The 12,143-nt window shown below is 40.1% G+C and overlaps 1 protein-coding gene across 1 annotated transcript in view; it reads right to left on the bottom strand.

Moving 5' to 3' along the window:
* Window positions 1-6,753, bottom strand: part of SYNJ2 (synaptojanin 2) — a 59,440-nt gene extending 52,687 nt beyond the window's left edge. The window contains exons 1-2 of the mRNA XM_081314551.1: window positions 6,063-6,753; window positions 213-299 (exon numbers count right to left, since the gene is read on the bottom strand). Of these exons, the coding sequence (XP_081170677.1) occupies window positions 213-299; window positions 6,063-6,183 (208 nt within the window). The 5' untranslated portion in view covers window positions 6,184-6,753. The remainder of the gene's footprint in view (window positions 1-212; window positions 300-6,062) is intronic.
* Window positions 6,754-12,143: the final 5,390 nt, after the last annotated feature.

The following is a 12,143-nucleotide window of genomic DNA, read 5'->3' as shown; positions in this document are numbered from 1 at the left end:
GTCATACTGTATATCACTTTTTTCCCAGTACTGCTGTAAGTGAATGGTCACTAAATGAATGGTTGTAAGTTGAGGACTACCTGTAATCATTTCTCTTTAACCTAGCGAAGGACAACATTGACATTTTCATTAGTAATAATGCATCAATGAGTAGTACTGATGGTTCTTTTTGATCTGATTGTTGCACAATATTAAATTAAATGATTACATACCAGATTTTAACTGGAGCTCGCCTAAGCATCCATAAGCATCCATAAGCTTCTCATATTGCCCTTTAATTTCTTCTTTTTCTTCAAATGCTGGGGAAATCACAAAGTCATCAATGTTTGCTCCACTTTATGGCAATGTAATAAACCAACTAAAATCAGCATATATTTAGGGCTATGCAAATCAATAGAAGGGATGCAATATGCAAGTGAAACACTCTTTGCTTTGCTTGACAGTTCTGGATTTGCACATACCAGTTCAGATGACTTGGGGAAAACCTCAAACTGGTCCTGCTCAACTTTTAGCACTTCAAGGAGTTGCATTTAGCTTGTGATGTTAAAACAACAAAAACTCTCTTCCAAGTGATTCAGAGACCAAATGAAGCCTATGCTTGGTTGGTTATTTATTTATTTGCTGGCTGGCCAGCCTGCCTGCACATCTGTGAGTCAATTTTGACTCCTTGGGATTGCCTGGGCAAGCCTCTGCATTTTTCTTGGCAACATTTTCAGAAGTGGTTTGCCATTGTCTTCTTCCTAACACTGACAGAGAATGACTGTCCCAAATTCATCCAACTGGCTCTAGCCTTAAGGTTGGACTAGAAAACATAGTCTCCTGATTTCTAGCCTGGTTGCTTAACTATTACATTAAAATGTCTCTTACTTATTTATTACAGATACTTGTAGGCCACCCAATTCCCCAAAGGCTCTAAGCAACTTATAAATTATATAGAAATAAAATATAAAGAACAAGAAAAAAATGCAAAACACACAGCAATCAACATATTAACCATGACCAAGCCACTGGCTGACTAAGCTGCATCAAATGTATCACTAGGACATAATCAAATAAATCATATAAGTCTTAGTACAATGTGCAAATTCAGTCTTACAGTACCCATCACTTGAAGTTATTTTTGTAGAATAGCTAAATTTTAGGAATTCAAAGAATGCAGAGAAACTGTGGTCACAAATAAAAGGATGGAATTTAACTGGAGAATGAAAAGAGTGTACAGAAATATTGAAAACCATAAGTAAGCTTAACAGAGAAGAGAGCCATAAATAGAATGATTAATTTTGTTGAACATTAACTATTCAAAATGTCCAGGTATGAAATTTCACTAGTTGAAAAGCTGAATGTTAATGGTAAATTAAAAAAAATCAGGGAATCATGCTAGAGAGGCAATAATTGCATTAACGGATATAAAAAGTTAAAGGTTAACTCCCTTGACTTAAACCCAATTCCAGGAGACTACTTGGACAATAAAATGGATTACTAGTTTTATCAAAGGCTTTTTTGGGGATATTCTTCTAATTGCCTAGAGTATTTTTATGGCACTTGGATTTCCTGAGTCTCCCATCCAAGTACCAAGCAAATGAACTCTTTTATTTGTTAAGAGACAATTAAGATTCTCCTAACAGTGAGAACAATTAATCAGTGGAAACAGCTTGCATTCAGAAGTTGTGGGTGCTGCATCATTGGAGGCCTTTAAGAAGAGATTAAACAGCCATTGGTCAGGAATGGTATAGGATCTCCTGCTTGAGCAGGGGGTTGGACTGGAAGACCTCCAAGGTCCCTTCCAATTCTTCTATTCTGTTACAGTATTTTGTTAATTTCTGCCAATTGCTTAGTTATTTTAAGTGTTAACAAGGGTCACTAGGAAGATATATTAACTATAGACTTAATAAAGAGCTAATGCTAGTGGGCCCCTATTTTGAAGTGGGCGGAGAAAGAGAGTCTGTTATTCACAAAAGTCCACTATATATAAAAGTAGAATATTGTGAATTATGTCATTTTTGGAATGACACAAATGATATCATTAGCATGATGACCTCATAATGTAGATAACATCACACCGTTTCTGTATTAATTACATCTTCACATAAATGATATTAAATTGTGCGGGAAATTTGTTCTGTTGCATCCAAAGTTCATTACACCATGGTCCAGTAAATTGAGGTTTCACTGTGATAAATTAAAAATTCTGCAAAAAATAATAGCGGGGAATTTCCTGGAAATTAGGACTTTCTAGATAATACAAAGCTCATAGAATAAATTGTTTTAATTCTGTGCAAGGTTTCATATTTGTGAAAGTGCACTCAACTGACATACATTGATATCACACAATCAAGATATTTAATTCTTCATTAGACAAAAAAAATATTGTAGTCACAGGCCACAGTGGAACTGTACAAATAAAGTGAGCAAGACGACTTAGAGAAATGTAAACAAAGTTTAAGAATGCAAGTAATTTTCGAACGCTGCCATTTCACAACTAATGAACAAAAGGGATTGAGAGTCCAAAGTTCATTCTCCTAGTCTGCCATTAGCAAACAGAACTATATTTAAAACAACGTGACACTGGTTGCAGAAAGAAAAGTATATGTTACCAACAAGACAAACACCAAGATTTAAATAATGGAAGAGCCAATGCAAATACATTTTAAACAAGGCAAAATTCATATGATTACAGTTAATAGATAAAAGCTTGATGCTCATGAATGTGCTGGTTATAATAGCAGTTTCAGGGGTAGCAAATTACTGTAGGTACCATTGTTAGGGGAAAGGGGTAATTCAGAAGAAATTTGTGACATAAGGCTATCTGGCATTCTCAAGAACATCTCCTTCTCAGCCAAGGAATGCACAACTCCAGATCTGAACCAGGCTTCCCTGATTGAGAGATGTTTCCTTTAGCATGTGGCTAAATGACAGATCTTGCACAAGGTGGAAAAAGTTTTAATCTTTTGTGAACTTAAGTTAGTTCTCCAGAGAAGGGAGAAGCAATCAGCTAAGTGTTGGATCCAATCAAGCCAGAATCTTTTTAAAAAATGTTTCAATTTACAAAAAGAATACGAATTTTACAGAAATGAAAGCAGACCTTGGCTTCAGACATCAGATCATACTAGGGAGTAAATAACAAGTATAGGTAGAAATATGGTATAAGTATTTTTTTAAAAAAATATGTATTCGTCATAATTTCTTCATACCTTGGAGCATAGCACCACTGAAGGTGAATATTCCTGTTTATCCAGTAAGTCAAAAAGATATTTTTGTGCTCTAAATTAATTCTATAAATAACCTTTTCACATAGTTTTTGCTTTCTTAATATGATGGGAGAACACATGCTATAGTTACATCTTCTGCCCAAGGAGATTTGGAATTTCCTTCTCTGACTGTTAGTTGCAGATGACAAATTACACCTCATTACAGAGGTATGATACAGGACTGTAACTGTAAAAAGTTACTTCATGTTAGCAAAGGAAGGTTAGGACAGATTAGAATTCAACTTTCCTGATAGGCTTATTTCTAAGTAGATATGCATAGAACTATATTATTGAAGTTTAAATCATCTTAAATCTTCCAAGATGTAGCAAAGTGCAAGAATGTCTAAATATTGAGATACTTTTTAAAGCTTAATGTCTCTAAATAAACATAGTACACTAAGCTTCAGTAGATCAGGAAGGCAATAATAACGAAGCAGATCAGTGATGTCCACAGGAAGTGGGACAGAGTCAAAACAGCGATCACAGCAACAAGATTGAAGTCCTACCTCATCATATGAGGGAGTGATGCCTGCCCTACCCTTTTGTGTATACAAAGGGAGTGGTGTTTTGAACTTGCCACCATCATTACTTTTTTGATAAACACCCCTTCCTCTCCACACACACACACCATGATGCTGCAAATCAAGATTGGAGTCTAATTCTGCAGGGACTCCAGAGTGAAGCATGATGGATTCAAGAAAGGGAAGAGAAGGACAAAGAAACAAAAAAGTATTTTAAGAAGTATCTTGAGCCCGGTTGCTGGGGAACACATGCAAGAGACATTAAACCATGCAGTGAGGGGCATTTAGGTGTTTATTGTGGGTGCTGGAGGCTAGAATAAATAGGCTTTCAATCTAACATAGCTTTTGTTATGTTCTCAATTTCTTATCAGTTTTTAAAATATAAATAATATATGCTTCGTTGATAAATAGATCATCAATATCTTATTTATTCATTATAAAAGTAAAAGTTATGCACGCCAAGATGTTTATATGACATTTTGATCATAGCAATCTTTGCAATTCATGTGTCATGTAATATTCTGATATTTTAATTGTTTACCTTTGTAAAAGGCAACACATATGAAAATCTGGAGATGTTGCTTTGCATTGTTTTGGCCTTGGGCCAGAGCTGTAGAGTGAGTGAGGGGAGAATTATCTAGCACCTGGCTGTAAGTGGGCCTCATAGAGTTTTAATTGCTTGTTTTGTTGACCTCATTTTCAACAATCAGTTGAATCAAAGAGGACGGTGTGAAGGAGTGACAGGCATGAAGGGGTGACAATGAGGTGTTGAGCAAAAGCATCTACAGTATCTCTCATATTGGTTGTAGGGAGGATAGTGCAAATGAATTTCTGAAGACGAGCTGCCACTTTTTATATTAAATTCACACCTATCTAACCTTATCGTTTTATGGATTGTGAAACAACTTCTGTAATTAATGAAATGTATGATGGCAAGGAAGAACTATGCTATTCATTAAGAAATGTGGATGCTTCAGGCTACTGATACTGTTTGTCCTGAAGCACTGGTTATTTAATTTTCTAATGTTGATTACTCCATGAAGAGTACATATGAGATTTCCTGAACTGGTACAAACTTATCTATGTACCATTGCTGAAACTGGAGGAAGAAATATGTTCTTATTCATTCTTGAAAGGTATTGAGCCTTTCCTCCTGTAATAAGATATGATTGTAATCATGGCTTACATGGTTTGAAAAGATGGCCACCAACCACTGGCCACAACTACTGGCCACCAACTATTGCGCAAAAATACAACTGACAGAACCTCCCAAATCAGTGACGATTGAATCAAGAATCAATTAAGTTTCTGATAATAATGGAAATTATACTTTCATATCCTACTGTAATGAACGCAACTGGAAAATGGGACTATGATTCAATATAAAGAAGATCAAACTAATGACAACAGGGGGGCACTGAAAGGGATAGATAAATTTTGCCTTTTAGAATTGACTATCAAAAGTTCAGGAACTAGCAGCCAAGAAATATCCAACAATTAATTTATAAAAAGAAAGAAATGTGCAACAGACCTGTACTTGGTAGAAAAACAACAAAAGCCTTTGCATAAGTCAAATGCACATCTATACCTATGTTTGTACATTGGATCGTGCAGGCAGTGCAACATTGGGTGGATGTGAAAATTGGACTTCTGCAATTGGACTGAAGCAAGACAGAAAGACTGCTGCTACTTTTGAAAGTTGGTATTGGAGAGGATTTTTAGCCGACCATGGGCAACTAAGAAAGACCAAAAATAAATCAATAAATCACAGAGTAAATCAAACCAGACTTCTGATACAAGGCACAAATGACCAAGCTCAAACTCTTGTTTGCTCACATTGTGCAAAGGCCCAGCTCCCTTGAGAAGTCCATAACGTCGGCAAAAAATGGAAGGAAAAAAGAAGAGGACCAACAGTAAACCAAGTGCCACTCAAGAGATGGAAAAGGCCAGGTTGAGCGGAGCATGCTGGAAGAAGCCCATCCATGTGGTCGCTAAGAGCAGACACTCATTTGATTTATTTATCAATCAATCAATCAATCAACCAACCAACCAACCAACCAACCAACCAACCAACCAACCAACCAAATCCTTCTGTCACGGTTGGCCCTCTTGAAAATTGGAAGGCAGACAGGATGGACCATTGGTCTGTTAAGACCTCGCCTTCTGCCTTCGAAGTTGCCGTGCCCTGCAAAGCAACTGTAAGGGTGGTTGCGTCCATGAAAACCACGCGGGCACACCTCTACACACACACACACACACACACACCTACAGACCCTTGGTGCGAGGTACTTACTGAGGTTGGCCGTCGTGCCGGCTTCCAGCAGCAGGCAGTCCTGGCGGCCGCGGGCCTCCAGTAGGGCGCTGGGAGTGGGTTCCTGCTTCCACAGCAGCCTCAGCCCTTTGCTCAGAGCCATGGGAGGCTTGTGCCCATCGGGTGGGCAGGAGGAAACCAAACCAGCGGAGGCGAGGTGCTCCAGAGCAGCTGCCCCACTTCGAGGTTCTCTCTCCCGCTCCAAAAATACTACTACTAATAGTAATAATAATAATAATAAAAATCACGCAGCCCTGACAAAAAAACTTAAGTTTCGCCAAACAGCCGGTTCCTGAAGCGCACTGCGACCTCCCCACCACCGCCGCCGCCGCCTCGGCTGCTGGAAGTGGGCTGCGAAGGTGGGCAAGGGCCAGACGCCTTTCAACTTGATCCAAAGCCAAAGCCAAACCAACCCCAAAAAGTTAGCAAGAAGAAACGGGGAATAACCCCGATGGAAAAGAAAGGCTGGCCGAGCCGACGGCTTCCAATCCCGCCCCGCTTTTCGTGGGGGTGGGGGTGGGGGCTGGCGCGTTGCCCCCGGCGCCCTTTCCGAGGCTAAATTCCAGCTGATCGGCCCCTTCGCAGACGCCTGCCTGGCTCCTCGTCCCCAGCTCGGCCGGGAGGGCCCGGAGGAGGAAAGGAATGAATGTTCCTCCGGCGGGAGGGTGGTGGAGGGGGAATTGCAAAGGCTCCCCACACACACACACTTCTCGCAAGTATTTGCACAATTTCCGGACTTTCTGGTTCCTTATAGGAAAACTGCTCGTTCTCTGCCGCGACTGGCCAGGGCGGGGACTTCGTTTTGCTTTTCCTTGGTTTTTTTTTCTCCCCCCCCCCCTGTACAGTAGAAACTTTCTGGAGGACCCCGAAATGTGGTCGCCGCCTCTTTCGCCTCCTCGGGGGAGGACAGGTGAGCGCCCTCCCTCAGGGGGTGGCGAGGTTAAGTTCCCCGCCTCCCCCAGGAGAGGGGGGGCTGTATTTCTCGGGGGGGCTCCCGAGGCAGAAAGGCCGGCCAGAAGAGATGTGGGGAAGAGCTGGATCGGCCTTAGCCGGAATATTATTGTTATTTTTTTTCCGCCCTTGCGGCGTTGTTCGCTTTTCCAAAAGCCTTTTGCAAGCAATTGTTGGATTTGGCCTGGATATGGCTGTTTTATATGTAGGGTGATCCTGGTGGAAAAGTTCCTTCGATGAGGTCGACCGGACAGATTGTAGATATTTGGATGGAAAAGGCTGCCCAGAAACTGCAGTCTTTCCCCGGAAACACGTGGCATGTTAAAAATGTTAACACGATTGAACGGGAGGAGGGGAAAATTAACACGCCCGTGCAAAAAAAAAAAAGTCCGTTTGGAATAGCTATTAGAAAGGAGGATAATTAGTTATTAGAATTTCCAAATCGTATTGGGTGTAGTAGTAGTTATTTGGTTCAAATTTACAATCAAATTGGATTTTTACTTCTTCGCACAGTTCTGATGTTTTTATCTTATTCAAAAGAACACAACAGAGAGTGCACAAGCTAATGTTGCCTCTGAGGCAGCATAAAAAGTGCCTTCAATTAAGGTCATTTCACGTGCTTTTGCAGTTAAGATGATGGTCAGGTTGGGTCCTAATGGTTGAAATGGATTGGTTGATGTTCCTTAGGCGAGAAATAATGTTGAGATTTTTATTCCTTACTGCAGAGGTCCCCAACCTTTGGGGCACCAGGGACCGGTTATGTGGAGACAGGTTTTTCCGCAGACCGGATGGGGTGCAGTTTTGTGTGCTGCCTGCAGCCCATGGATGGGGCTTAGTTTGTTTGTGCAGACTGGTTGCTGGCATGCCGCGGCCCGGTACTGGTCCATGGACCCGGGGTTGGGGACCCCTGCCTTAGTGGGTGTTTTAATTGAAAGAATGGAGTAGAGATTAGAGAATTCTGTGGCAAGAGAATGGAAGGAGAAAATAAAGGAAATTGGTCATTTAAATTTGGAGACAGTCAGAAGATGGTGAGTTCTAGGCACAAAGCCAGCTGGGTGACCTTGGGCAAGTTACTCTCTCAGCCTTAGGACAAGGGCAAATTACATCTGAAAAACCTTGCCAAGAAAACTGCTGGGACAAGTTCAGGCACTTGCCAAGGACCAACGTTGACTTCAAAGCACACTAGTGCGCATACATACACACACACACACATCCAAGATAGCACCCAGTTAAGGGGCACCACTTAGCCATCATTCTGTGATCTTGAAAAACAAACAGAATTAGGTTTGGTCAGCACTTGGATGAGAAACCACCAGGAAATACTGGGGCGGACAAAAATAGGGTGGAAAATGGGGAAAAAATTATAGAAGACAATATCAACCTCTTCCATATTGTTACCGAGAAAACTGCATAGATATGCGCGTGATGTCACTTGGCATTGAGTTTGAATCCAAGGAGTCTTTACTTTCTTAGTCAAGATAGTTGTGAGTTTTATTTATTTCACAACTCCCATTACCACTGACTTATTAAGGCTCCTTAGCTTCCCTTGTTTAACTGGAACACCAGTATTATAGCTTGGAAAGTCTGACTTCAGAAAACCTCTGCTTCAGATTTGCTGTCTTGATCTCAAGTCTAGCAGGCACATGGGCATTTCTTAAACAGCCCCAGATCTGAATTTCTGTTGCTTTTCAGTAGTATCGTTTGGTCTGTATTTTGAGTAGCTTTTAAACACTACTCATAGTCATTAAAAAATACAGTACCACTATTCTTTTTGCTGCATAATTACTGAATGTAAAAAAGACAAACTAGTCTTGAGTTTGGCTGTATAAACCGTTCAGTGTGCATGATATGCATTAGTAAGCCTACACAATACACTGAGGTTTCAGCAGGATGAAACAAAGCAGAATTGAAGCTACTGTAATTTTTTTAAAAAATTCCATTTATATCCCGCCCTTCTCCGAAGACTCAGGGCGGCTTACAAGCTTAGCAGTAGCCTTCATTCTATGTATATGCCTGCTTATTAGGGCTTTCACACACACACACCCCAAGCGGCATTATTACAAAGTCAGCTTATTGCCCCCAACAATCTGGGTCCTCATTTTACCTACCTTGGAAGGATGGAAGGCTGAGTCAACCTTGAGCCTGGTGGGATGCGAACCTGCACTAATTGCAGGCAGCTGGTGTTACTTAAGGAGGCATTAGCCCACTGCTCCACCAAGGCTCTTTAATTGAGGTTAAAGTAGATGAAATATTTAGTTACAGCTACAAAGGAAGATCATTTGTTTGTAGCATTCCTTTTTTTTACGCATGCCTAAGGACCCACTGACTGTAACAGGATTAACTGTAAATCCTGGAAACTGGCAGCACAGGGCAATAATCTTAGTGTTATGCTTTAATTTGTACCAAGAATCCCGCTGATAGAGTAACCCACAAGTGTATACTAACACATCAAAATGAAGAATATCTCACTGTCATTCACAAGAATTAATTATTCCATTCTACTCTGCCCTGCCACTTGGAGCTCTGTGTCTGGTTTGGACATCACTGTTCAAAAAGGGAGACAAGATAGTAGGATGACGACAGAGAGAAATATGTTGGGAGATAAGGGGCAACTCACACTTGGGGGAGGTAGTTTTTTGTGTCACGTTGATGCTGCATATCTGCTCCCTGGTTGGACATGGGGGTTGGGGTTCTCTCTTAGAAATGTGTTTCAAGTGTGGCACTGTTGTGACCCAGGAGTGGTGCAATGGCTGTAGTCATTTGGGAGATTCTGGTGGTCTTCAGAGATGCTGCTCTGCAGATAACTGGATGTGAGACCTTATTTGTGAAATTGGACTCTAGGGATGAGATAGGAATGCCAGTGCTGCACCAGCATCCATGCTGCATGGCAGCTTTCTTCCTTGTACTCCTTGATTCTGTCACCAAGCTAGCAGTGGTTTCCAAGAGACTTCCAGCGACTTCAACCTGCCTTCTTTGGGTCGAAAATCACCAGTGGCAAGTTAGTTCAGGACTAGCATGACCTGACCCAGATACATCTACTTTTTGTCTTAGGCACTAGTGGTGTGATCTGCATGTGAGGGAAATAAATGTTAATCCCTTGTCATAGTCAGTTCTCTTTTTGATTGCCTTGGAGTTCTCTATAAAGTCTTTGCTCATGGGCTGTTTTTGAAACTCCGGCACAATTCAGTTGATCTCTTATTTGCCACTAGGATAAAAAAACGTGTCAACAGGTTTGGATCAGAATGCCCATATGCAGACTCACTGCATATGGATCCAAGGGTGTTTTGGGTTCTTTGTTAATGTTTTCATTGCTGTTTTTTTAACTTGTTTACTGCTCAGAGTAAATGTCATATATTGAGTGAGTGGCTGTACAGAATGAGTGAGTGGATGGATGGATGGATGGAGCATTTCAGAACAAATCTACCAAGATAGTAAAGCTCTGTAAACTAAGCCTTAGGGTTGAAATTTAGCCTTCAGAAGAGACCACTGAGCAGAGAGATATGTGATTTTTGCAAAATACTTGCTGTTTAGAATACCATATCCCCCAATTTGCTTGGTCCTGATCTTGCTGGCATTTAATAAATCCTTGAAGACCTAGATGTTCCCTTGGGCCTGGAGGTTATATGAGGTCATTAATGTGATTTTTTTTGTCCTGTTATGATTGCTGCTATATGAGTTGGATTGGATTATCCTCAGGAGCCAATGTGTTGTTATTGTATTACCATTGTTATCTTAGTTTTTTTTTAAAAAAATATTGGATTATTGTGTTTGCTGCTCAGCCTCATAATTAGTGGGCTATATAAATCAATATAATAGATAAATAACAGAAGGGCTGTCACACAGAAAAGGAAATTGATTTATTATCTATTGCCCCTCAGGATTTAAATCACAAAGAAGTTGGTTTAAGCTATCTACCAGGAGGAATTTGCCAACTGTATGAGTTGTAGCCATTGGAAAAGGTTCTTACATGAAGCAGTGAGTTTTCTTTTGCTAGAAGTTTTCAAACAAAAGCTGTATGGGTCAGAGATGGTCTGATGGGTCCTGCATTGATGTTCTCTCTGGATTCTTCCACTTCTATGATTCTGTATCCCCCAAACCTATCTACTGTAACCTTCAGGTTTTATGCCACCCACTTCAGGTGTGAAACTGACATGCTAGAAGGAAATGTTGATAAATACTGTGCTGCAAAGCCAATATGGTTGCAACTTTTGGCAGTGAAACTATGTAGAAAAGGACTTCCTAAAATTTGAAGGAGTAATCATGAAATGGAGAAAACAGGGCTTGGCTTAATAGAATTGGAAAATTTGAGCCATTAGTTTTCCCAATATATTTTTTTAATGAAAAACAGCGTTGAATTTTAAGCACAGGCACGATAAGTTAAGAATGGTCCAGTTACCTCTTTTGTTAATCTTCATTTCTTAAGCAAGTGTCTCAAATTATTTATGTATGTCTTCTACCTGGCTTCTAAAGTACTGTGAAAAGTGCCACCCATTCCTTCATACCATACATGAAGAATTCTTTAGCAAAAACAGATTCACCGGGGCAGATGTGAATTTTTCTCTTATAAAATATTATTTTTAGCACCAGCTGTTTTAGAGCTTAGGTGCTTTCACTGCAAAACTATGCATAGATGAATGAGTTATATCATATTTATTTAGGCAGCAAAAATGACCAGTCAACCAAACTTTGCTTTTTTATCTTCCTCCAGATTCCAAGTTTTGTAATAATAAATGGCAAGGCATGTCCTGTCTATATACTGTCCTGATGGAAAGTTTTGAAGAATGTTATCAATATCTGTAACTCCTTATATGAAGTTTTCTATTTTTTAAAAAAGCACAAATTCCATGTTACAATATACATATCTATTTGTATTGTACCTTTTTTAGGACCATGTTTGTATATTGCACAGAATTAAATAGCCAATTGTATAAACAGTGGTAGTAAACAGTGTAAAAATTATATAAATAATTAAGAACAGACCTCAGAAGGACTTCTCAACAAACATCAGATATTGATTTATAATGCAAACTTACTTACTGGCTTCCTTTCCTGACTATTCTGTCCATGCTAGCAGAGACTAACTGAGGCTACTCCCTTTTTCAAATGGGTACT

The sequence above is a fragment of the Vipera berus genome (assembly GCF_964194415.1).
Source record: "Vipera berus genome assembly, chromosome: 1".
Lineage (NCBI taxonomy): Eukaryota > Metazoa > Chordata > Lepidosauria > Squamata > Viperidae > Vipera > Vipera berus.
The sequence above is the reverse complement of the archived record's forward strand: the minus strand, read 5'-3'. Positions and strand labels throughout refer to the sequence as shown.